Source organism: Aptenodytes forsteri, unplaced genomic scaffold (assembly GCF_000699145.1).
Source record: "Aptenodytes forsteri isolate BGI_AS27 unplaced genomic scaffold, ASM69914v1 Scaffold6, whole genome shotgun sequence".
Lineage (NCBI taxonomy): Eukaryota > Metazoa > Chordata > Aves > Sphenisciformes > Spheniscidae > Aptenodytes > Aptenodytes forsteri.
The window spans coordinates 4,214,471-4,238,562 of NW_008795709.1; the positions used below are offsets into that span (position 1 = coordinate 4,214,471).

General features: G+C 38.3%; 1 protein-coding gene across 2 annotated transcripts in view; it reads left to right on the forward strand.

Annotated features, from left to right (window-relative positions):
* The first annotated feature begins 1,986 nt into the window (after positions 1-1,986).
* Positions 1,987-24,092, forward strand: part of FNIP2 (folliculin interacting protein 2) — a 37,217-nt gene continuing 15,111 nt past the window's right edge. The window contains exons 1-13 of one of the 2 annotated variants that reach the window (XM_009283335.2): positions 1,987-2,495; positions 9,179-9,305; positions 12,740-12,874; positions 13,975-14,075; positions 14,156-14,227; positions 14,895-14,995; positions 15,135-15,224; positions 16,373-16,444; positions 17,057-17,186; positions 20,597-20,798; positions 21,383-21,471; positions 22,326-22,472; positions 22,599-22,768. In XM_009283335.2, the coding sequence (XP_009281610.1) occupies positions 2,311-2,495; positions 9,179-9,305; positions 12,740-12,874; positions 13,975-14,075; positions 14,156-14,227; positions 14,895-14,995; positions 15,135-15,224; positions 16,373-16,444; positions 17,057-17,186; positions 20,597-20,798; positions 21,383-21,471; positions 22,326-22,472; positions 22,599-22,768 (1,621 nt within the window). In that variant the 5' untranslated portion in view covers positions 1,987-2,310. The remainder of the gene's footprint in view (positions 2,496-9,178; positions 9,306-12,739; positions 12,875-13,974; positions 14,076-14,155; positions 14,228-14,894; positions 14,996-15,134; positions 15,225-16,372; positions 16,445-17,056; positions 17,187-20,596; positions 20,799-21,382; positions 21,472-22,325; positions 22,473-22,598; positions 22,769-24,092) is intronic. The other variant, XM_009283336.2, reaches the window with a different exon arrangement.

Below are 24,092 nucleotides of genomic sequence, written 5' to 3' on the forward strand. Positions count from 1 at the left end.
TGTTTTCCTACATTTCTCTAGCCTGCTTCTAAAAGCTGTTTGGAAAATAAAACCTTACTGGGAGGTCTGCAAATATTCTGTTAGATTTGAAAACAGTGCTCAAGTTTTAGTGGACAGCTGTAACTTCTACAGAAAATTATTCTTAATTAGATAACTCCATTGCGTGTATGTCCTCTTTCCCCCACCCCAAATTTTCTTGCTAAAGTATTACCTTGAGTTGAAATCATTTAGACAATTGTCTTGCAGTGGAGATGGAGGACAGGAAATGACCTACAAACAGAGCAGGTGACATGCTGTCACATAGCCTAGAAAAAGAGTGATTAAACTCTGCTTCCCAGAGGATTGTATCTGGAGAGCAGGACACTTTCTTCCATTTTCTGTATTATCTACTCCTTGGACTCAGGGTGTTTTCCATGTGTGGGTTTGCATTTCTTTCAGAAACTGGTCTGTGGATTTTCCATGGTAATTCCCCAGGTATTTTGGGATTTATAGTATGCTACAGATGACTTCATCTACAGGTGAGGTAGTGTTGTGAAGCACGTCTATTTAGTGCACTTACAGGAGTTCCTAGTTCTAGTCTCCAACGTGAATCCAATATTGTGGTCATTTAACTGAATGTTTCAGAATTTTGTTTTGGTTTTTGTTTGGGGAAAAGATAGGACAGAAGTGAATGCTATCAGTTGCTGATCTTAGACTAAGTGTAGGAACCTGGCCATCAGTTGCTTGTTTCATTCGCACTTCAAAGGTGAGTAGGAACACTGATGTTTAAAGTAGTCCTCCTCAATGAGGTGAGGGCTAGGAGTTGCCCTCTCCTAGATCGTTTGAATAACTTGAGAACAGGCCAAAGCTTTTCACTTGTTTCCCTCACTTGGGAGGAGGAGTAATTGTGATCTAGTACTTGTCACTATTCTGGGAATTGAAACTGAGCTTTTTTTTTTATTGCTATAGGGTTCCCTCTGCAACTGAGCAAGTTGTCGAACCTAACCTTGCTCTAGTTTTCTGCTTGACTTTTGTCCAGTGTTTTAGAGGCTGGGGTTTACCGAGATTACAAAATCCTTTTAAGAAGGGTGCTGTGCTATTTAGCAGGTAGCACGTAGCACTGAGTTTTGAAATCTTACTGTGTTTTCTAATTCTACTGTTGTATTTCTGGGTGACCGTTAGCAAAGTTATTTTCCCTTTTTAATCTGGAAGGGAACTTTCACTATGGCTGTTATCTTATAAAATGTCTAAAACTTTACTGATGGGGGGGGAAAGCTATGTAAGACAAGAATTATGAGCAGACATGTATGGATAACTTTTTTAAAGCAGGGATGGGGAAAAGGACTTTGTTCTGCAGTGGAATTACCTAAGCCTGAACAAAACGTCAGGTTCCTTTGTCCTGTTTAAAAACTTAAATTTTACTGGTCAGAAGTATTTTATTAGATATTTTTCTCATCAGTACTGCCATTAAATTGTTTTAATAGGCACATGACTATAAATTCTCATCAACTAACTTGATGCCTGTGGCACACTTTTGTTGTTGATTTCCCTTCTACTTTTTTAAAAAGCTTTTCAAAATAGTAGTTTCAGATTCTCAGCCAAGTGTAAATACTATTTGTCCTTAAAAGTAAAAGCATTACAGTGCAGAATATCTAGTGTGTTTCTTGGTGTTGGTCATTTTTTTAAAGTGATAACCATATGGCAATGATGACAGATTCTTATTTGCTCCTAAGCTATATGAGGTTGCTAGGGGTTGTCAGATGACACTTGCTCACATGAGAGCCATTAACAGGGTGTTGTAGCCAGTGTTAGAACAACCTTGCAACTAAGGGCGAGTCACTGCAAAAGCAACTATGCTCTTTTTTTTTTAAGAGGCCATATGGCTCAGTCTTGTGACTACATAATTGCCAGCTACCTAATCACATACCAGGAAACAAACATAGTTAAAGTCAATATTAGCTGTTGTATCTGCTACAGCTTTGCACCAGGCTTGGTAGGAAAAACTCTAACAGCAGCAAGAGCAAGTCTATGATGGCTTCTGAAACTTGAAAGTCGTGTCTGCTCCTCTGTCTGGAATAATTGCAGCAGTACGTTAGCTACAGCTGTCTGTCTTCATTAATGGCTTGTAGAATATATGAAGATCTCTTTGCCTTCTTTTCCCCTAACAGGAAATTCAGCAGACTGTGTTCCTGTATAGGGAAGAAAGCTGATGGTAAATTACCATCGTTAATGGTTGATCTATAGTAAAGAAATCTGCTTGAGGCTGTATCTCTTCAGCAGGTATTTAGTTTCTTTCAGGGAGCTTTACAAGAAGATTTGTAGCAAAAGAAAATGTGTGGGGGTACACCAAAAGCCACAAATGGCACAGGGGGACAAATAGAAAGAGCAAGAAACAACAACGATGTACCACTTGGAAATAACCTCTCTTGTACCAAATGGGATGAAAGGATTAGAAAATCTTTGAGAGACGAAAGTGTCAGCTGTGTGAGCAAAGTGACTAGACTGCCGCAAAACAGGTATGCATGTAATTTTTTTGATATATATGATTTTTGACAGAGAATGGACATTTTTAATTGATATTAGATTTATAATCATGTGCCTGAAAGGCTATTTTGTAAGTAATTGGAAAAGTTCTAATAGAAGCTTATTCTTGCTGATGATGGTGACTGATACTCCAGAAAGTCTTCCCTGATGTTTGAAACTGAATCTACATTCTTAACTCTGATGTGTAAGGTTTATGTATATACAAACTGAGGCATGAAGGATAACTGCCTTTCTTTTCAGTTAAGGTTAAATAATCTTACCTTCTCTTTCTAGTTTTCTAATTAGTTTCCCCTCTTTTATTTTTTGCCACCTCCTGTGTTAGTGGGTCAAGTAGTAATAGTTTGCAGAGCAGGCAGGAGAGAATGCTGTGAAGTGGGGGAAGAATGGAGAAGGGAACCCTCTGCTTTACTTGTAAATGACCTCTAGATCAAGCATTACACCAGAGTAATCTGGAGTATGAATAGTTTTTCTTTGACTTCTTTGTGGTGTCTTTTTCAGGTGTGTGCCAGCATGTGTCCAATGTCTGAGTCTCTACTGCTACATAACTGTGTTGAAAATACAGTTCAGGGCAGCTTTTTCCAAATTCTAACACCCAAGGCTGTTAGAATAAATATTCTACATTCAGGATTGCTGATCTAAGAAGCAGAAAAATATAGATAGATATATAGGCATATAGATATGTTTCAGCCTTGTTATTTCTCTAGATCTTGCACTGAAGTAGTGAGTGGTTAGTCACTTTCAAAAATGTTTTAAGGTCAGCTGAAGTAGTTTTTGAATATAAATAAATAGGTCATTCTTCAGTTGTTGCATGCATGCTGATTGTTATAAAGGTGAACCAAAAGCTTTCTTTGTAAAGATCAGGGTTTGGAGATCTATATTAACTGAAAATACTGATTCAGGGCAGAATGGGCCAAACTTTTTGTAGCTTTTTTCCAGAAACAAATGAGTCTACTTTCCCCTAAGTAAGAGAGATCTCCTTGCCTCCATGTCTCATATCTGTAATGGAACAAATGTTGAACAAGCCAAAGGAAAGTAGCTTATATGCCAGTGTAAGAGAAAATAAAGCAAACTTAAGCTTAATATGGAATCTGGGGAGAAAACTTGCTAGGATTGCTGTAAGCTGTTCCAAACTTGTGGCTTTCTTTTAAAAAAAAAAAAAAAAAAAAATCAGTGTTTTAGTATCTCTAGTAGACCTGGTTTTCCTGTTGTATGAACATAGGCAGCTTGATTTTATTTATTTATTTTGACTTGAAGATGATGTTTATTAGTTCTAGCATCTTCCAGATGCAGGAAAGATCTGCTCTGAAGGTGAGGCTAGATAAGTTGAGCTGTTCAAACAGACTGCTGATGCTGAAGGCAGGGATCACATTCCCTCTTCTTCCTTTGCTTTCTGGCATCATGCTCTTGTCCCTTTTTCCCTTGTGCTGGCCTTGGCCTTTCCAATCCTTCTGGAACTGGCTCCCCTTAGGGAGTCAGTTCAGCTCACTAAGCAGGCAGAAAACTGACTCAGGAACAAGAAAACCCAATTAACATTCTAACTGGCCTCAGTACTTATTTGAAGTGTATAGGGAATGTTTTCTTTGTGCCCTTTCCTAAAGGTATATAGCTCCATGGATGAAGTGAGTTAGTATAACTCATGCTGCCACCAAGAGGTGGAGGTTCCATTGCCTCCTTCCTTTTTCCAGCTACATTTCTGATCCACTTTCATTTGCTGGGACAGGCTGCTGCTGCTGCAGAGAATTCAGTTAGTTTACAGAAGGGTCCAACAATTACCAGAGCAGACATGAGTAATAGGAAGGGTCAAGTAGTTACAAAAAGGGGAGAAAGGATATGTGGGGCTTTTAATTTTGTGGTCAAATAAGAAAACATTATGTTCGGTCAAAATAACCACATTTAACCTGAAATATGAACATCTGCACAAGCTCATATTAATTCAGCTAATTTTTAAGAATATGCAGGACCTGGCATAATGCGTTGTTTTTAAGCCGAAGTGAAACATTTCAGTTAGCTGTCAGTCTCTTCACTTCCTTACCTTTCTAGGGTGTAATGTTATCAGAAGCCTGTTTTGTCATTTTGCAGTACATGGTGGCTTAAAAAAAAAGCCCTACTATAATTTTATTCATTTTATTTGTAACGTTTAAGTCACTTAGAAATATGTATTCCTTCAGCACAGATCTTTTGTCATTCTGTTTATTAAGTAGTTCTTAAACAGGAATTGAACCTGTAAGGTCTGTCTTGTATAAGCAGAATGAGAAAATTTTTATATAAACAGGGCTAAGGCAAATGATGTTTCGGTTAGCGTTTAGCAAAACTTATTTTTGAAGGCTTTTTTTAAGCTGACTGGAAGAAGCAACAGTGTTTATCCAAAAGTAGTGATTGTAGCACATTTATTCTTGCTAAACATTTGTAAGAAATATGAAGCTTACTCTGGGGATTATGTAGTTTTGTTATATGAAGTAATGCTTTCAGTAGTAGGTACATATGCAAAACTACTTGTATTATGTAACTCTCACATAGCTTCCTTCAGTATTTACGTATGGTTGGGGAAGCTGTTTTAGGCAGAAACAGAGAAAAAGGAAACAATCAACAGTGTGCCAGTTTAGATTTTACCAAATGAATATAAGAAAAACAACTGAGTCTTGAGACATGAAGTAGGAGAGTGTTGGGATGGTGGTGAAGAGCTAAAAGGGCACTCTTGATATGAATAAATGTCTGTATTTGTTATAATTGGACATGGAGTAGACTGTTAGAATTTCATAATGTGGTGCAGCTGGAAAATAAGAGGCTTTCTGTAAGCACGTTGAGGGTCTGCTTTCTAGTCCAAAAGTGGAAGAATTAATAATTTTGTTACAGAATTGTCAATGAAAAATAGAAAATTCAATCTAATAATGTGCAAATTATGGTGCAAGCTTTTCACATAACACTTTCAGAATCTTCTTTTTCCCCATCCTCTACCTATCTCCCACAAATATATCATGAAGATTTTTTTGTTGCCTTAAAGTTCATATTGTGGCCTTGGAGGGGGAGAGGAAAGAGTCTGTTATCTCCTTCACTATTTATTTTTGGAGGACAGAAATATATATCCCTTCATCAAACTTGGTGGTTGAAATTGATTAGTGAATTAACAAATAATTGGGCAAGGTGAACCTGTATGCATATAGGTTGCCTGTGAGCATAGGAGCCTTTTTTACTTAGGGAAAAACCGGCTAAAATATTCCTGTTGCCTATTTCAGATATTTTGGTCTTACTTTTTTAGAAACAACTGATGGAAGAGTGAAAGGGTTTTTTTCTTAGTCAAACCCTTAAGCTATTACTTTCTAACATCTAAACGAAAGTTAAGCTATACAATGCAGAAGTGTGGTGGGTTTTTTTTTTTCATTAAGTGATATTTTGTGTGAGAGAATCTTCTCTCTTTTTCAAAAACTATATGTGAAGAAGAAAGAAAAAGAAGCGCATGCCTTTCAGCATTGCTAAATAAGCAAGAAGCTGATATAAAGTTACGTAATGGTTTGGGGTTTTGGTTTTTACGCATGTGAAAATGGAGCTGACCAATGAGTCTGTGTACTGTCTGTATTCTTCAACACTCTGTATTTAGGAAATGATTGAATACTCCCGCTGTCCCTGTTTTGGGGGCTGTATGTTGTATAAGCGGGCTTAAACAATAAAGGGTGGAAGTACTGTAAGCAGTCTGCTCATCAGCTTTTGTGACGGGGGAAAAACATCCCAGTCATCTGACTAGTCTTGGGCCTGGTGCTAGATTCCACATCGAAGTAATGAAACTACGGGTTTATATGCCTGTATAACTTGCCTATAGATATGCTTGATCTTATCAAGTGAGGTTTTAGTAGGATGGATCTCTTCTGTAATGGGTAGGACTGCTACAGGAACTGCATCTGTGTTCTGGGTAATTCAAAGCCTGAAAGCAAAGACTTCATTAAAACATAAGTTTGATATTTCGTTAGTACTGTAAGAAGCATTATCTGAAGTTACTTCCCTAGATTTAGTCTATTAGTCACATAAAGCTCTGTATGATAGATTTTATGTAACTTCTTAGCTTGTTGCTGTCTGGTACTAGAATCTGTTTGAAGTTCTGAAAGATTGCAGCAATCTTTAATTCTAGCATGCTGTGTGGAAGAGGCACCTCAGCAGGCTGTTAAATTGGCTTTTACTTCAGCACTTGTTAAAAAACACAGTTCACGTCTTATACAGAAGTTGGTAGCACGCAAACATCGTGAAGTTTGCTTTAGTGCAGAATGTGGGAGTTCACCTGTTCATAAGGAAACCTAAATTCATGCAACGCAAGTACTGAGCATGCTTTTAGCATCAGTGGGCAGATGCAGGGCTGGATTGGCTCAATCTGTGCCTGAAATGAATCTTTCTCAGTTTAGACTTGCAGTCCTGTGGTCTGAACTACGGATCCTGCTGTGCCAGTCCTGGAGATAAATAAGGCTTTGCTCTTGCATACAATTTAAATTAAGGCCATAGAGATGTACCTTTTCTTTGTAGTTAAAAGGAAGGAAGACCTGTGGCCTTTTAAAGAAAGCAGCATAGTTACTTCAGGTATTGTCTGTTGCAGAAAGTGTGTAAGTAAATAGGTAGCCATATAACTGAAGAGGTATCAGAGTATCTGGTACTGAAGAGTATCAGATTCATGTGGCAGGCTAGAATGAAGTCTATCGATGGCTCTGACTTCTCTTGCATTCTGTATAACCGGATTTTGTAATAGCATTGCACAGGCAGTGGGCTGAGAAACTGGTAACAGACTTCTAAAACAGATGGTGTAGTTGCAGCTCTCTGTATATGTGAGGTGTGTAGGATCTTTGTTGGGCAACTATCGACAATGGTATCGGGTCTGATCTCACGCAGATTAACTTAATGCTGTGACTCCCTTTGAAAGGGAAGACTTGAAAAGAAATCTGCCTGGCACTCCTAGCATTTTGGAGGCAACATATTACAAACACATCAACAAGTTTCCTCACTGTTGATGGCAAAACAGCCTTTAGCATCATTCCATGATCTGGCTTTGATGTGTGCTGGACCCCTGTATATCATGTACATAGAATATACTTGTATCAGAGTACCTTACAGTGGAGATAGGTATCTGGCTTATTCTGTCCCCAGGTATTTAAAAATAGAATAAAACCTTCCAAATTGAGGTCTTTCAGCTTTGAAAAAGGTGCCCATTTAGGCTTATTTTTCTTTTTAGCTACATAGAAAGGGGAGTTGATCTCTGAAATGCAAGATGGAGCACAAAGAAGAAATTAAGCTGGCTTTACTTATAATGATTTTAAATTTACAAGTCTCTGAGTGTGCTTCTAAAGCAGTTGCCCATGGTTACCTTACTGTCTCTAGCAGGAGTTGATGGTGTTTACCTCACTATTGATTTATGGCTGGTAACAGAGCATGGAATAAAAGAAATAACTTCAGAAATTCCCGTCTTTCAGCTGTATAGAATTTTTGTGCTCTTCCCTCAATTCTCCACCTTCCTTCTCTGTAGGGCATAGTTTGGGAAAATTCCTCAATGAAACATCCTTTTGGGTGGGAGATCAGTGTGGCCTTGACTGAAGTCTGTTATGCAATTTGTTAAACCAACAACTATTAATAACAGTTGTACTCTTACCCCCTAGATGTGGTCCATCCAGGTCAGGGATGAGGCAATATGACTGAGCACCAGTGCTGTGTGGCACTGCTTTATGCAGTAGTAGGTTTTTTCCATTAATTCCAGCTTGTCAGCTACATAACTTGAAAAGTATTTTCTGTAGCTGAACCTGAGGCCAAACAAACCTCCGTGCTCTGACGTGCAGACCGACTTCCTTTGGAATTAGGAAATAAAGTCTCTTGCCATCGCAGCCATGATCAGTTGTGCTCTTCAGCCTTCTGCGGTAGCGCAAGGAGGCAAGTCGTGTGCCATGATGTATCTCTGAGGAACGGGCAGATTCTGGCTTGAGAGAGTTGTTTTGCTTCAGGTTGAATCTCAGTGGTATCTTGGTTTCATCTACTAAATGAGTTTCATCGTCGTTGGAGATCAAGTCTCGGTAATCTATGGTTGCTCTGTAAACCCTGAAACATCTCAGAAAAGACGGGAAAAATAATGGAACAACATAAACCTTGTCTTTCAGTTACAAGAATTAAACTTTGGAAAAATCCTAACTTACATTGACAGAAATAGATCAAAAGAAGTTGGGTTTGTGTTGTTTATAGGAGAGAAGGATGAGGGAGGGTGGAAACCTTGAGCTTGTGAAAGGCTGTAGTAAAGAGGATGGTAATCCGTTGTTCTTTATCGCCACTGAGAGAATTGCACAAAGTAGTACACCTACCTTGCAATAAGGATAATCCAGACTGTGTACAGAGAAGGGAGTAAACTTAAGAGTAGTTAAGCCCTGGAGCAGATTGCTGAGACAAAGTTTTGTGTTCCCTTTCTAGAAAATTTTGAAGAAAGGTTGGATGAAAATTGGTCTGGCTGTGCCTGCCTGTGTGTCAGTGACACTGGGCTTAGATGCTCCTTTGAGTTCCTTTTTGGTCGGAGTTTTGTGATTACAGCCCGATTCTTGTAAATGCTGAGTAAAAGATGTATTTGCCGAATACCTGTTTCTTTGCTTAAATAAGCCTGCAAAGTAAGCACAATATTTTAACATCTTGTGTTTATAATCTGCAGCTGGTCCTCTTCAGAGTTTGACTTGAATGAAATCCGCCTGATAGTTTACCAAGACTGTGAGAGGAGAGGCAGACAGGTCTTATTTGATTCCAAAGCAGTCCGCAAAATTGATGAAGCTGTGGTTCAGGTATGAAATGCTAATTTTGCTTTTGTCCTACTGCTCTTTTGTTTCCCTTCCCAAAAGCAGGAATTTTAATATGACAGTGTCAACTTCTTAATCGTTCTTGTGATCTTTCACTTGACCTCGATTCTGTGATAGCTGCAACAAGAGTGTGTTAGATTCCACAAAGCCTGTGAACACATATCTGGTATTTGGTATTTATAATATAAATATGGTATTGAAACTTAACAACTTAGACCTGATTTGCTTTCAAGCAAAGCAATCTACCCCTTTAAACTATTTCCTCAGCCTTTTTAATGTTGATGGGGATTGCTTTTTGTTGTTAACCCTGGTTGTGTAGTCCCATTGTTCCAGTGATGTCTAGCATGTCTCTAAATGTGCTTGTCTGTCTTTGGTGTTTGGATTAGAAAAGTTGTTGGCTTTATGTGAATTAAAACAACTCCTCTTTGGCTAACCATGCCATAATGTGTAAGACTGACACATGGCAATATATGGCCACGTAAGTTTTGGTGACACACATAGAAGTAAGAATAGATGCTGTCAAGATGCAAATTCTTTGTGCTGCTCTCCAGGCACACAAATTATGGAGTAATGCTTCCAGCAAACTTAGGTGATTTTAAGACAAGTAAAACAATAGCATTTTCTGTTTTGTGGTCACTTCTTTTTTTTTTCTTTCTACTAGCTCTGTGTTTCTCTTCTACATTGAATTATTTCAATTTTTTGTTTGTTTTGAAGCCTTTGTTACAACCAGCAGCTTCAGCCTGTCAGACTAGCATGGTTTATTGTAGAATCACTAGCTGTATACGAATAGTTGTGACTTGCAGAAATTACTTATGAAGATGCTTAAAAACCAGCAATCTATTTCAGTCACACTGCAAGTATGCCATTGTACCAAATCAGTAAGACTGATGAGCATCATCAGCTGATGACTGATCATCTACTTAAGAGGGTAAATGGGTCAGACTGGTCTGTTAATCTTGCTCCCTCTCTCCTCTCCCGCCCGCGCCCCCCATCAAGGTCATTACTTTGTATCTTAGAGTTGGTTTAAAACACATAGCATGTGAGGAAGAAATTATTTCTGGCTTCATTTAAATACTCAAATTATTCCACTTGCTTGAATACTTTAAACTAAAAGTTAACTACGAAATGTCCTATCAGAAACTCTATGCAATGCTGACATAAAACAGATTATAACCTCCCTTATAACATGATACAGGCTATAATCTGTTTTCTAGCCAGACACTAATCTACGTACCCTTTTAAAACAGCCAAAGCACTTTGAATGGCATGCAAACACGTAGATGTTAAGTGATCTTAAATGTTTGGTCATTTGTTTGGTACGTTATCAAACAGGGAGCCTAAAACTTGATTCATTTAAAGTTAAGGCAAAATTACTCTCAAGCTCAGTCCTGTTTAAACTAAAGTCAAGAAAGTGTGTGTGTGTGTGTATACTGTGCATTTATCCATTTCCCTGAAACACAGTAAAGCTTATTCACATTGAATATTCAAATACATTGTCTTTAAAGTATGCAATAAACTTACCTGGGGGAACTAGCAGGTCTGTATTCCATTTAACCATATGTTTGTTTAATATACTGCATTTCTTTTCAGTGTTCTTAATCTAATCTCCAATTCTTTCTGCAGATGGCGTATATCAGACCACTTTTATTAGCCATTTTTTGTCAATAGCTCATTAAAGACGTGACTACTGACACTGGTGCATTTCTAAACCCCTGATAACAGTCACATTGGGATTAGATAAGCCATAGCACATAAATACTATGCCAGAAAAAACTGCACAAAAGGAGTGCAAATATAGGATAAAATATAGAAGTCCAGGATTTAACTTTTTTAACATGCTAGTAGGCTTATTTTTAAATCGGTAAAGGAGCTATACTATCACTGTAGTTTAAACTCAACTTTTAAAAAAATGACAAATCATCTACTCCGCTTTTCTTGTCTTACTCTTCCTCTTTCTTCTGCATCTTTCCTTTTGCCCATTTCGTCATCTTGTCATTGTGACTTGAGTATTCTAAAACTTACTACAGTTACTGCACTGTAGTATTCAAAGTGTTCATCTTAAAAATCAGTCTTGTAGAATATTGGATTATACTTTTATTTCCATTAACTTCCTGTTACCGTTCCTTTCTCGTCTTGCTGAGCCCAAAATATGTGATGTAAATTTGACTGGCTGCTTTTTACCCGATACCAGCATTTAGGTTATTCCTATTTCTTTTTGCCTGCTTGTTTGTTTTTTCTGTAAACTATCTACATGTACCTTGCTGACATTTTAAAACAATTCAGTTGGCCTTGCCAATGCACGTTCCCAATGAGGTAAACCATGCTGGTACAAAATGAGACTTATGAAAACACACTTCATTCTGATGTGCACCAAATGAATGAATATTTACATTAATACACATTAAATATATGCTCATTAAGGGATTTTGAATTTCTTAAATATATAAAAAGTTTGAGTGTGAGATAAGTTTTCTAAGACTTTCTAAGCAGTTTTCATTGCTGCAACGTTACAGTTTTGCTCCCTTCATAAATCTTTTCAAGTGCATGTGAGAAGTATGTTCAAAATAATGTGGCCCTTTTAACTGACATCTAATGGACATTCAAATTGGAAAAAGAAAAAAACAGCTGTTAAAGAAAACAAGGAACTCATTGGTTTTTGTTCAAGAAACCTATATTAAGAAAATCCCAATGAATTAAATGCAGCTTGTCTTATGAATCATGTACAAATAGCATTAATGTAATTGGTATCTTTCTGAGACTTCCTTTACACCTTTCTGATCAGTTCTAAGATGTTGTTAAAACATAGTGACTTGAGACTAGACTTTGAATTAAAGAGTCATCTGGATTTAAGCATTCATTTGCTTGCCTTTTTTTTTTTTTACACAATTCCTTTACAGGTTTAACAAACAGATTTTTATAACCTGGTAATTCTACCAAATGATGCATTATTTATCCCTTGTTTTTCCTGGCTGTTCTTCTGTTTAAGAAATCTGTTAATCAGTTGGGGAGCAAGAGTTATATGCAATTTGAGTGATTAATTGTGCAAATGATTACAGAAATTGGTTTGTAAGCAACCCATAAACTGAGACTTTGTTTATGTAAACTTTGGCAAATGTTACACAGAGCATTTCATAACAATTGGGAATGATCTTCCAGTGGAACTTTGGCTAATTACTTTGTGTGATACTATGAAAACTTGTCTGGCAATATAAATGTGAGAGTAGCTCTGCACTTTCTCTGATGCTGGCCTTTTTAAAAAGCTTTTAAAACTGATACATTTTTTTTTTGAACCAAATAAGAGTATCTTATTTCTGTTGCTTATCTGTAGTTTAAGAAAAATCTTGCCATAGTATGTTTACAGATGGGAGTTCTCATGTTTGCTTTAATTGTTTTCATCATATTGCTCTGTTTTGACACAGAAAATGGCAGAGGATGCTTCTGTAAAGACTTCTGCCAAGAACTGCCAAGCAAGCAATGGGAACAACAATATTTCTTCCCATAGTCCCTCAATAAGCTGTATGCAAAATATCAAAGAACAGATACCGAAGTATCAGGTAATGTTCATTACTTTTCTTGCTTGTATTTATCCATTTTACTGAAGAAGTTTGTAGATAAAAGCCTTAACTTACATGCATTGAATGACTAGTTATACTTCTATTATATTACAAGTTAATCTGAACCTTGAGATAGCTACCCTATCTTTAAAGTGTTACAGAGTAAGAACATGTGGTTCTTAACCTTTTGGTCTATCTTGGTCCTATCTTTGAAAGAGTTACAAAAGGTATTCAATAGCGTTGTTATTTGTGAAGATCATAAAAAGCATTATACTGTTCTCTGTTCTTGTTTTAAAAGATGTCTACCTATGCTTCAGGTCAGTTCTGAAGAAGCTGTTGAACATGGTATATTGAGTCCCTTTAGTGTGTCTTACTATAACACAAAATTTTTAAAAGAACTATTTTTTAAGGTACTCTGGCTGTTTCTCAGTAAAAGCATAAACGTTTTATCTAGAAAAATGTAATCTGAAGCATGTATAGACTAAGGTAGGAAAAAAGATATTTAACTAGAAGGTAAGTGATTTCCTTCAGAATTAACAAATTTCTCTCCGTATTTGCTATTGATGATCAGTCTTTGAAACAAAATAAGAAATCGGTCTGATTATACTTAGAAACACAGTCTCCACAAATTATTTTCCAATCAAAAATGTTTCCCAGAAGCTTTCTATAAGGGCAGGGAAGGAGAACTTACTCATTTGAATAAGGAAGACAGTTTAATGCTTGGGGATCCAGACCACAGAATCTAAGTCCTGTGAACACCTACAGGTTTCATCAAATACTCTGTTATATGGGAATGTTGCTGGACACAGCTGTTTCTTTGGAAATGCAGTAGATCTTTTTTCCTCTTTCTTGCCTTTGGAGGTCCCCTGGAACAAGGGTGACGATGCCCATCTAGAGAGCAAAACAGAGTACGTCTTCCAGCTGTACTTGCTTGTACTTGCACTCAGTGCATTAGAATCACACAGGATCTTAGTCTGCATGGAAAAGCAGAACTTACTTGTATTTTCCATTCAAAATGTAGCACTGTGGCACTACATTAAATTGAAATAATCTGCCAAGTTATTATTGACTTTGCTCTTCCCATCTTCTTGTCTGTGTAGTACACCAGACCAGCTTCCGATGTCAACATGCTGGGAGAAATGATGTTTGGCTCAGTGGCAATGAGTTACAAAGGCTCCACCTTGAAAATTCACTATATACGGTGAGTATCCTTTTCTGTGATGCACTCTTGTCAGGCACTTGGAATTGATGACTCACTGAAATGACTGTTTATCCTTTCAGCTCTCCCCCACAGCTGATGATAAGTAAAGTCTTCTCAGCCAGGGTAGGAAGCTTCAGTGGAAGCAACAATAAGTAAGAACATTTTTTTTTTTTATTTTTTATTTTTTTCTTCCCCACCCACTGCAGTTGTCTTTCCTTCTTTCTCCTTTTGTAGTCTTTCTGTCACTGCTTCTAAATTTGACTTAGCCGAAGTGGAAAAGTCTAGTAGAAAATCAGAAATGGTGGCTGTGGAGGATTCTCTTGATAGATCCCAGCCAGGCCACCCAAGTTTAAAAAATAAAATCTGAGTTTCTGCTTCTTAGTTTGTCCAGGGCATGCAAAAAACTTCAGAGGCTAGGTGCTCTGGACAGTCAAAGCCTCTGTCTCTTCCTGCTGCCAGAAGGGTGAAGAAGGGGTATATGTTGAGAAAGCTTTGTGTCCCTGTACCCAACTTCTGTTTCCTTCAACAGTGACAGAAGATATACTGTTTCTCATCTGTTCCCTTTTTCCTTGTCCCAAAAATGGGCAAATGTGAATAAACTGAATCCCAAATGTGACATACAGAAACTTACAATAATTCAAAGAGGGAGCCTATATAGAAAATAAATGCCTATTTCCTTAGTTTCAGAAAACCTTGAGTCTGATTGTAAAGTTAATCTTTAACCTTCTTTTTTCCATAAAATGAGCCTAATTATCAAGCTAATATAAATGTGTATTGATCACGTTCTTAAGAAACACTGGCTTTTTCCCCTTTTTTTAGCTTACAAGATAGCTTTGAATACATCAACCAAGATCCCAGCCTGGGAAAGCTGAGCTTGAATCAGAATGGTTTGGGAACCTGTCGCAGTGGAAGTAATTTAGGTAAATATTTCCAGGTTCTATGTCTTTCTGACAACATGAGGCCATCTGTTAGTTCAGTTTGTTTTTTTCCTATGCATCTCCTTTTTTTTTTTTAAACTTTTTTGCATTGCATTTTCTCTACATTGCTTTTGTTTCCTAGGTGTGTTACAGCTGTGTAGCAGCAAACTGCTGCAGGGTGTGTCTGAAGGAGGTCCCCTCCGGCTCATCCGCAGTGCTTCTTTCTTTGCAGGTTTGTGTGGAATGCCAGCCACAGTGTGACCCATCCATATGCACACACAAATCCAGCTCCTTCTGAATCCTTGCAGGTCATACATAATTACTCTCTAGAAACAGAAAGGGCTAAAATAGTGACAACAGATGTATCTGATGTATACTTAAAAATCTTTCTTTCAGAAAAAAGCTAAATTAATTGTTCATATTTTTGTTCATATTTCTTTTCTAATCCCTGTGTTTAATTTCAAAGGTATTTTTATGCAGTGTCTTTAATAATAAATGAGCCCTTATGTTTCTTAGAGAACTTATGTTTCCTGGCTTATAGCTGGTTTCTTGCTAGTGTGCAGGTGTCTTGCTGGTGTACAGCTTTTTCTTCTCTTACCTCTTGCTACTTTTTTTTAATTTGATGGCAGACATTCAAAATTTATTCTTGAGCTAAGTCTGGGAGGCTTTAAGGTTTTTTCTTTAACAATATCAGTTTCTTTAATTTTCAAAACTTTAAACTACATGAAGTCTCCTTTTACAGGCATACTGATGACCCATGCAGGTGGGTAGATCTTAGGCCTAATTAGTTCTGTTAATTGTGAAAATGTGAACTGGAATACCAATGCAGTTTCTTCACAGCCTTTGCAAATCTTGCATGCTCTACAATTTGAGTGACTCTGCACTACTAACGCTTCCATGTAATACAACATAGGCTTAATGTTTCTTACTGTGAGGCTTTGTGGATAGTAAATCTCCGCTTGGGGAGCGAATCAGAAGCTTAATAGACCTCATACTTGACATTATGATGTTAACCTGTGTAAAATGACAATCTTGCGCACACACAAAAAATGTCAAAAGTGACAGATGGGGGTACCACCAGCCCTCATTTTCAAAGCATGTCTGATTTCTGACAATGTAGACTGTATTTACATTCTTAAGCTTCTTAGAGATGTTTTTAGGTTGGGGCAAATAACCAACTTCCTCTAGTAACATGATACTCAGTATGGGAATACTGTTTGCTCGCACCTCTGCTCACACCATACTGCTTATTTGGAGTTGCAGTACAGGATGTAACTTTGCTGTTTTATGACCTTTAAACTTAAACATTTTTTTAAAATGCTGACAAATAGTATAATCAGTTATGTAATATTTTCTGTTGATCTGATCTGTTTGTTTTAGCACACAGCACACCTGTTGATATGCCTAGCAGAGGACAAAATGAGGACAGAGACAGCGGCATTGCTCGGTCAGGTATCTGCTGTCTGCCTTGTTTGCCTGCTTTTGTAATTATGTTACAATTCTTTGGTGCAGTGATTCACCTGAAATATAGGCACCTTATGACCTGTAAATCCAAAATTTTTTGGATCTGCTAAGCAGTTTTCCTTCTGCTTTTGCCCCAAGCCTTAATGCAAGAATATTTGTAATGATATTCTTTGTTTACAGCCATCACTTTTTAGGTTCTTAACCAATTTATAATTTGGAGAAAGAACTGGCTGGAGCCTTTTCTAAAGCAAGGGAAGAGAAGATGTTTTTGCACTGAATAGGAAAAGGAGACCAGGAGTCCCATCTATTGTAATGGGAGGGCAACACCTCTTAGGACAGAATGCTTTTAATGAGAATAAAACAACTTTTAGTATGTTCTAGTAGGGAAGACCTCTGACTTTATAAGAAATGATTGTCCTCAGGCAACAAGATTTATTTAAAATAACTGTCTCTCCTGTTGCAAGTGAGTTAATGTGAAAAAGATCAGCAAAGCAAGAGCAATATTTGTGGGAATTTGTTCCCAGTTAGAGTATGAAGAAAAATATTCAACCAGCACTCCTTGTAATTCAATATATGTGGGGTTTCTTGCTTTCTTGATAGCATCTCTGAGCAGTCTTCTGGTTACTCCTTTTCCATCTCCAAGCTCTTCATCATCATCTTCTAGCAGCTACCAACGTCGCTGGCTCCGAAGTCAGACAACCAGTTTAGAGAATGGAATTATTCCAAGGTGGTGAGTGCAACACTTTTCTTCTTACAACAGCTGTTTGGCAGTAATTTAAGCTAAATAGAGCTTAAGCCTCTTTTCTTTAAAAGGACAAATCCTTTTATTAAATGCTCTCAATTCAATCTAACTTCTGTGCATGTTACATAAGGTTGCCAATATGAAGAAAGATCAAATTTTGGCTGAATATGAACTGCAAGGCCCGATTTGAAATATACTTATTTTTATTTAACATATAGGCTGGGGGTGGAAACACGTTCTGAAAAGCAAATTAAACTGCTTCTGAAGGAGCAGAGCATCCTGTTGGGATGAAAGGGACTGTAACAGCACTGCTGCCATAATTACATTATACTGTGATGAAATCTGACTAGTGAGCAGTTACTGAAACTTTAGAGTAATAGCCCATGACGACTCGCTTGGCTGGTACAGGATGTTCCTGATGTGACTTCTGCCAAAACAGGAAGGAAAAAAAAGAACTGTGATCAAAAAGCTTGGCTTCTGTTTTGGAATTTTATTAGCTTTTGTAGCTCAGTGGCATAACAAAGCATGGAATGCAGCAGACCTTTCATAGCTAATAAGCAAATTCTTCCCTTGCAAAATAGCAAATGGTTCTTGATTATCGGCTCATATGTACTTATCCACCTGCACCCAGAGACGGCATGGAATTAGTAGAGAGCTACAAGAAATTCCTACTGTTTGGCCTCTCTCCCTCTTCACTCTTTTCAGTTAAGAGAAGCTTAAAAGCTGCCAGTTAAAATATGTGGTCGGTAAAAAACAAAACCAAAACCTTTTTGAAAGGACTTCTTTCCCTAGTGTCAACATTTGAAGCTTTTTCCTGGATATTCTTACTGAATCATTTTTAACATGAAGAATTGTGCAGTGGTGCTAATGTGGCAGTCGTGCTTTCTGAATCATGCTTGCAGTTGAGAATAAGCTAGTAAACATTTTGCTTTCAGTAAACTGAAGTACTTTTTGGTCTAGTTTCCTAAAGAAATAAGGCTGAGAGCAGTGCATGCGAAAAAGTTAAAACATTTAGGGTAAAGATAATTTCAGCCCAGTTTAAGAAGTAGCCAAAGTTTCACAAATAGAAATTTCCTCAAAGTGTTACTGAAGTAACTAATTGTTTAGAGGAAACTAGCCTTTTTGGGCTGCTTGTTCACTGTAGGGAGTAGGTTGTGTTTCTTCTATGTTAGAGAATCTATGCTGGGGAAAGATATTGGAAACAGGACATTATTATTTCCACTATCTAGAACTACTCTTGAATTGGGGTTCTTCCTAAGCCAAAAAGCCTCTTCAGATACTTGTTTTCCGATCACTTGCCAGAGAAACAGTAGGCTTCTGGTTGAATACTTCAGTGACAGCAGAGTTTGCACTTCAGTTTGTACAGCCAAGATTCTACAGTCTCTGTGACTGATTTTTTAGGCCAATAGCTCAAAGAAAATGAGATGTCTAGCTGGAACTCTGTGTAGTCAATTGGCAGGCAAGCTAGATTAGCAGCTTTGAAAAGGCTTCTCTCACAGACCTAAATCCTTCAATTTCTGTTCCCGGGAAGCAGTAAAAAAGCTTGTGATGTTTTTTAGATGCTGACTGACCATCCTTTCCCAACTTCTTTGGGAACTTCTGTCTCTGCATGCAAGTTCCTGAAGTTCAAATGAGGTTATGTTTTTGTCTTGAACTCTGGTTTCCCACGAGCTGTTTTTTGCTGGGATTTTATTGTGTGTGTTTTTTCCTGTATTCCTGGATTCATACCTCGATGATGAGAAACTTTTGTATATTTAACTTTGTCAAACCAATTAAACTGTAAACCACTTATTTTTAGAATGAACTTAGAATGAATGCTTAGCATTCAGGCTTTCCTCTTGTTAATTGCTTCATCGTGGTCTATAAATGCCACAGGCTCCATTTCAAGATAATTCTGATATGAATTAAAGCCTTCAAGCTTTTAATTACCATTCACTGATATTGCAGTCTTAACTTACAAAGAAACTCCAAAACCAAGCTATTTCCATATGAGCTGCTGCTCTGAATGTCTCCATTTGTGTTCTAATGGCTTTCTTGTCTGTTCTTACCCTTCTACCCCTATAACTCCTCAGTGGATTAAAAGCCGTTACGCAATTAAAGTTCCTTCCAAAAGACATTTTGACCATACTATTTTACTGATTGATGTATGTGCTTTTTAAAGATGTTTTTTCAGTGAAATTGATGAAGAAACTTTAAGCAAGAAAAAACAAGTTCTGTAAATCCAGCAACATCAGTATCTAGCACTGCAATGCAAGTATTTATGGAGGAACAGGGTGAGGGCATTGCCACCCTTTTGTATAATCACAGAAAAACTTATGCTGGGTTGAGACTTGTGGGTATAATCCAAATCAGTTGCCTGTGCAAAGGGCTAGCTTGGAATTTAGATCAGGTTGCTGTGGAACTTGTCTAATTGAGTCTTGAAAATCTCCAAGGATGAGGATTCCACAGCCTCTCTGGACAGTGCCCTCTGCTGTATTGACCACTTCCCCCCCCCCCCCCCCCCCCCCCCCCCATTTGGCATGATCTGCAAACTCACTGAAGGTGTGTTTTGATCCACAGGCCAGGCTGATAATGAAGATACTGAGCGGTATTGATCCCAGTATCAACCCATGTGTAATATTAAAAAGTGGCATAACTGTTCAAAGCAATGTGGTGGAACTATCAAGTGAATAAACAGAACTTGGGGAAATAATAATGGTTGTAAAATAGCCACCGTTTTTTTTTTTTTAGCAGAAAACAAAGCATTTTAAACTGAAATATATCCAACCTTGAGCTAGGCACACATGTATTTGTAGGCGTTAAGTTTGTGTTTTCACAGTAATTACTAAGTGGTGACATTTTGCCTTCAGTTAAAATAGAAAGTTTTATTTTGCATGGTTAAGTGCCTTAAAACATCCATCTTAAGATGCTGGAACAGTATAGGTAGCGTGTTTCCCAACTTCCCTCATGAGCAGCAGTACAGATTCAAGAACATCACGGACATACTGCTGAGCACCTAGGCAGGAGCTTGAGTGCTGGATGCAGTTCACAGCTCTGAAATTACCTGTAACCTTTTTTGCTAATGATTTTGTGTTGTGTCTCCATTCCCTTTTCTTAATCTCCCTTAACGATAAATCCAGAAGGAGGGATTTTGTAGTAGCTCTGTTTCAGAGGAAAGTGATCACAGCACTTTAGGAGCTGGCCTTTGGGGATTGCCTTCCTCCTGTCTGAGCAAACATAGGTCTTATCCAACATTTTGATGGATATCCTCTATTCAGAGACAGGTGACAGCAAAGTCTTAGTCAGTCAGTCAAAGAAGATGTAAGAATGAGTTACCTTCTCCTATATAGAGAGATATGGATAGAAGACAAATTACCTCTCAGCGCATAGGTAACTGTCCTAACAAATCTGTCTTACAGGTCCACTGAAGAAATGTTTAGTATGGCTGATGAAAGCTGCAGCTCCAATCCTGCAATGGTTCGGAGGAAAAAAATTGCTATCAGCATAATCTTTTCTCTGCCTGGAAAAGAAGAAGCACAGAGAAACTTCCAGGACTTCTTTTTCTCTCACTTTCCTCTTTTTGAATCTCACATGAACAAGCTGAAATATGCAATAGAAAAGGTACAGAAAACTAGTTTGGCTTAATGTGGAAAAATAAGTGTCAAACAGAATGAAGTATTCTAGAATCTGATAGATGAAGAGTGGGAGAAGGTGTGTGGTTTCAAGCTTCCCTCCCTCCTTACACATGTAGTCTTGAGCCTGAGCCCAGTGTAGGAATTCAGCATTTGCTGAAAAAGACATGTGGTTTCTTTTCTAGTCAGAATGAGAATGGAGAGTTTTATGCTATGGGTGGTTTTTCTTTTTATTTCCTTCTCACCATATTTCACTATGACGTTTTCTTGACTCCATGAAGACTGTGGAAATGGTGGTATTCTATCCTTCCATGCAGTCACTAAGAGAGAGACACAAAATCTTTGTTGCTGTCTTCCCCTTACTCTCTCAAAAATGTTCTCTTCTCTCCCCATGTCCAGTCTTAGGGATTGGTGTCTCATGAGGTGGAGGGAGGTTGGCAGCTATTCCTGTCCTGAGTGGCTATATAGCACTGGGGCTAGATCTTAATCATTTTGACATGTTAATAAAGCTTAAAAAGGTGAAGAATGTGAATCCTTTAAGAAGCTGTTTTGTGTCTTTAACTCTTAATCAAGGCCATGATCTCATGTAGAAAAATAGCAGAATCCAGCCAAAGAGTGCAGGTTTATATCAGCCGTGTCATGGATGCCCTGGGAGAATTCAGGTGAGTTGATGGAATTCTGAATTACAAGGAGAGCTCTTCTCATGCCCCTCTAAAGATATTTGTCACTTCCAGTTATAAGCAACTGAATGCAGGGTCTTGTAACTTAGCCAGTCTTGAAGTTAGTGTGAGTTAATTTTGTGTTGGGTATTGGGTAAATGTTTTTAGAAAACTTCAGCAAAACTAGCTCAGCTGTTTTCAGAATAAGAGTAAAAGTAGTTCTGTTGCACTCACCTGTACCTGGGACTGTCAGTTAAAGTCTTTAAGATCTCATCAAGAGTTGGCTTCTGCTGATGCCTGTGCAGACAAGTGGATTGATTGTTGTATTCAGGCAGATGAGTTGTCTACTCCTAGCCATAGACACTGAACAGTGTAACTGACAAGAAAGTTGCTGTCAAAGGCTCTCTTCTTGGTACCTAAGAGAGGAAGGAATGGCCAGAGGCCAAGAAAGGCAGCCCAGGAGAGAGAGACAAGGCTTTGGTGGGATGGAGTTTCTGTAATGTCTGGAATGTGGAATTGAATCACTGCAATGAATAGAACGGGTTCTATCCCCCCTCAGAATGATTTCTGAATCGTTTCTCTGAATACAAATACACAGGGGAATGCAAGAAAGGGAAGACAAATATGTAATTCATATGAAGACACTAAGTTACTGGTACACAGAATTAAACAGACTAGTGTTCTGCGACACTAGTAATTAGTGTGTCTGGAAAACTTTTCCAGTTTGTTTAGTCGCCTAGATCTTACAATAAATAAATAAATAAAAATCAATGGACAATAGAAGAGGAAAGGGGCTACTCGTATTTGCAAGATTGAAATGTGCATGTTAACGCTTTTTGGGAATTTTCTTTGAGCAGAGTTACCATCTGGAACCTATATTCTGTTCCAAGGATTGCAGAGCCTGTGTGGCTTAATATGATGTCCAGCACCCTGGAAAAGAATCAGCTATGCCAGCGTTTTCTTAAAGAATTTACGTTTCTGATAGAACAGATCAACAAAAATCAGTAAGCTTCCCCCGCCCCCTTTTTCTTAAAAAAACCTTGTGTGCTTCCCAGTGCATGTGAATATGTTAAAGCACTTAATGGCATATTCCTTTGCTGGTGTTACTTTGGTCATATTCTTTTCCCTAGGTTCTTTGCTGCTTTGTTAACTGCGGTGCTGACATACCATCTGGCTTGGGTCCCAACAGTAATGCCGGTGGACCATCCTCCCATAAAGGCCTTCTCTGAGAAGCGCACGTCACAGTCTGTGAACATGCTGGCAAAATCCCATCCATATAACCCTCTCTGGGCACAGCTTGGTCAGTAGGAAATGGAAAGCTTCAGACTTCTCTATAATTAGCACCTTCTTGCATCTACTCCTCTTATCTAAGAGCTACTTGTGATCCAGATGACATTTGCTGATTTGCCTTGCTGTAAGCTGGGCAGAGCTACCAACAGATGTCTTGCGCCTGGTTAAACAGCATTTGGAGGCCTGTTTGCATAGCCTCAGTGCTCTGCTCTTTTTCCTTGGTCCCTTGTTGTCATCCTCTGTTACACTGCCTGGTTAAGTAACTCGGTATAGAAGTATTAAGACGGTGTGAGTGCTGTGAACCATCTGAGCAGTTTGGGAAGAACAAGAGAGAACAGACTGGACTGAGGGGAGTTCTCTGGGCCTTGGAGGCCCTTTGTAGTTGAAACTGCCCTGGCTACCTCCTTTTATCTCTTTCTCACAGAGCTAGGATGGACACCAAAACAACAGAGTAGAAGTCTGGCAACTGGCAGTACCTCCATTCATTCACAGTTATATGAGTGGGCTTGGGCCAAGATTTTCTTTCTATGCCCAGCTCCTCAGGCTGTTCTCTGACAAATACTTTATAGCTTATAAGTTATCTTGATACAGGAGATTATATAACTGCTGTCAAATGAGTAGGTGAGTGAGCTGAGAGAATAATGTTGCCAGTGGTAAATCCTTGAAAATTCCTCCTCTTCTTGGCAGCAGCTGTGAGTCTGACATCAGATTGGCCTTAACTTTAACTGATACACTATATTGCCATGTGAAATAACACATATGCACACTAAAGCAATAATGTGACTTTTACACTGTGCTACTGGTTGTGTTTCTTGCTAATTGTCTCAGTTATGTTTGTTATTCTCAGCAATCTTTATGAAACTAAGAATTGCTACTTTGGCCATGTAGTTGTAGTAGAAGTGTTTCGTGTTTTAGGATGTCTTTTTAAAACATTATGCTGAGGAGTAATGGATTAGACTTGGAGGGGAAAATAGAAGCTTGCTCAGGGTGTTGAGGATGGAGCCAGGCCTGGGGTTATAAAAACCAGCTGGACTGGAGGCGTAAGATTGGCAGTAGCTCTTGTGGTCACTCCCAGCAGCCACCACTGGTGATTAAAGAGTCTGTTTCTCTTCTCACCTTCCCAGGCTGTATGTTGCTACCAGTGTTGGCCTAGCCAAGTTCTCAGTGCCTGAACTCAAAATGCTTTCTGGTTTTAGTTTGTTCTTATAAAGCCCAAAAGCCATTATCAGGTGGTTGTAGTAACTGATAATGAAAGTAAGATGTTGCCCTCTGCTGGTCTCCTTCTTTACAAGGGGGGGGGGGGGGGGGGGAAAAAAAAATCAGGGGGCTTGGTG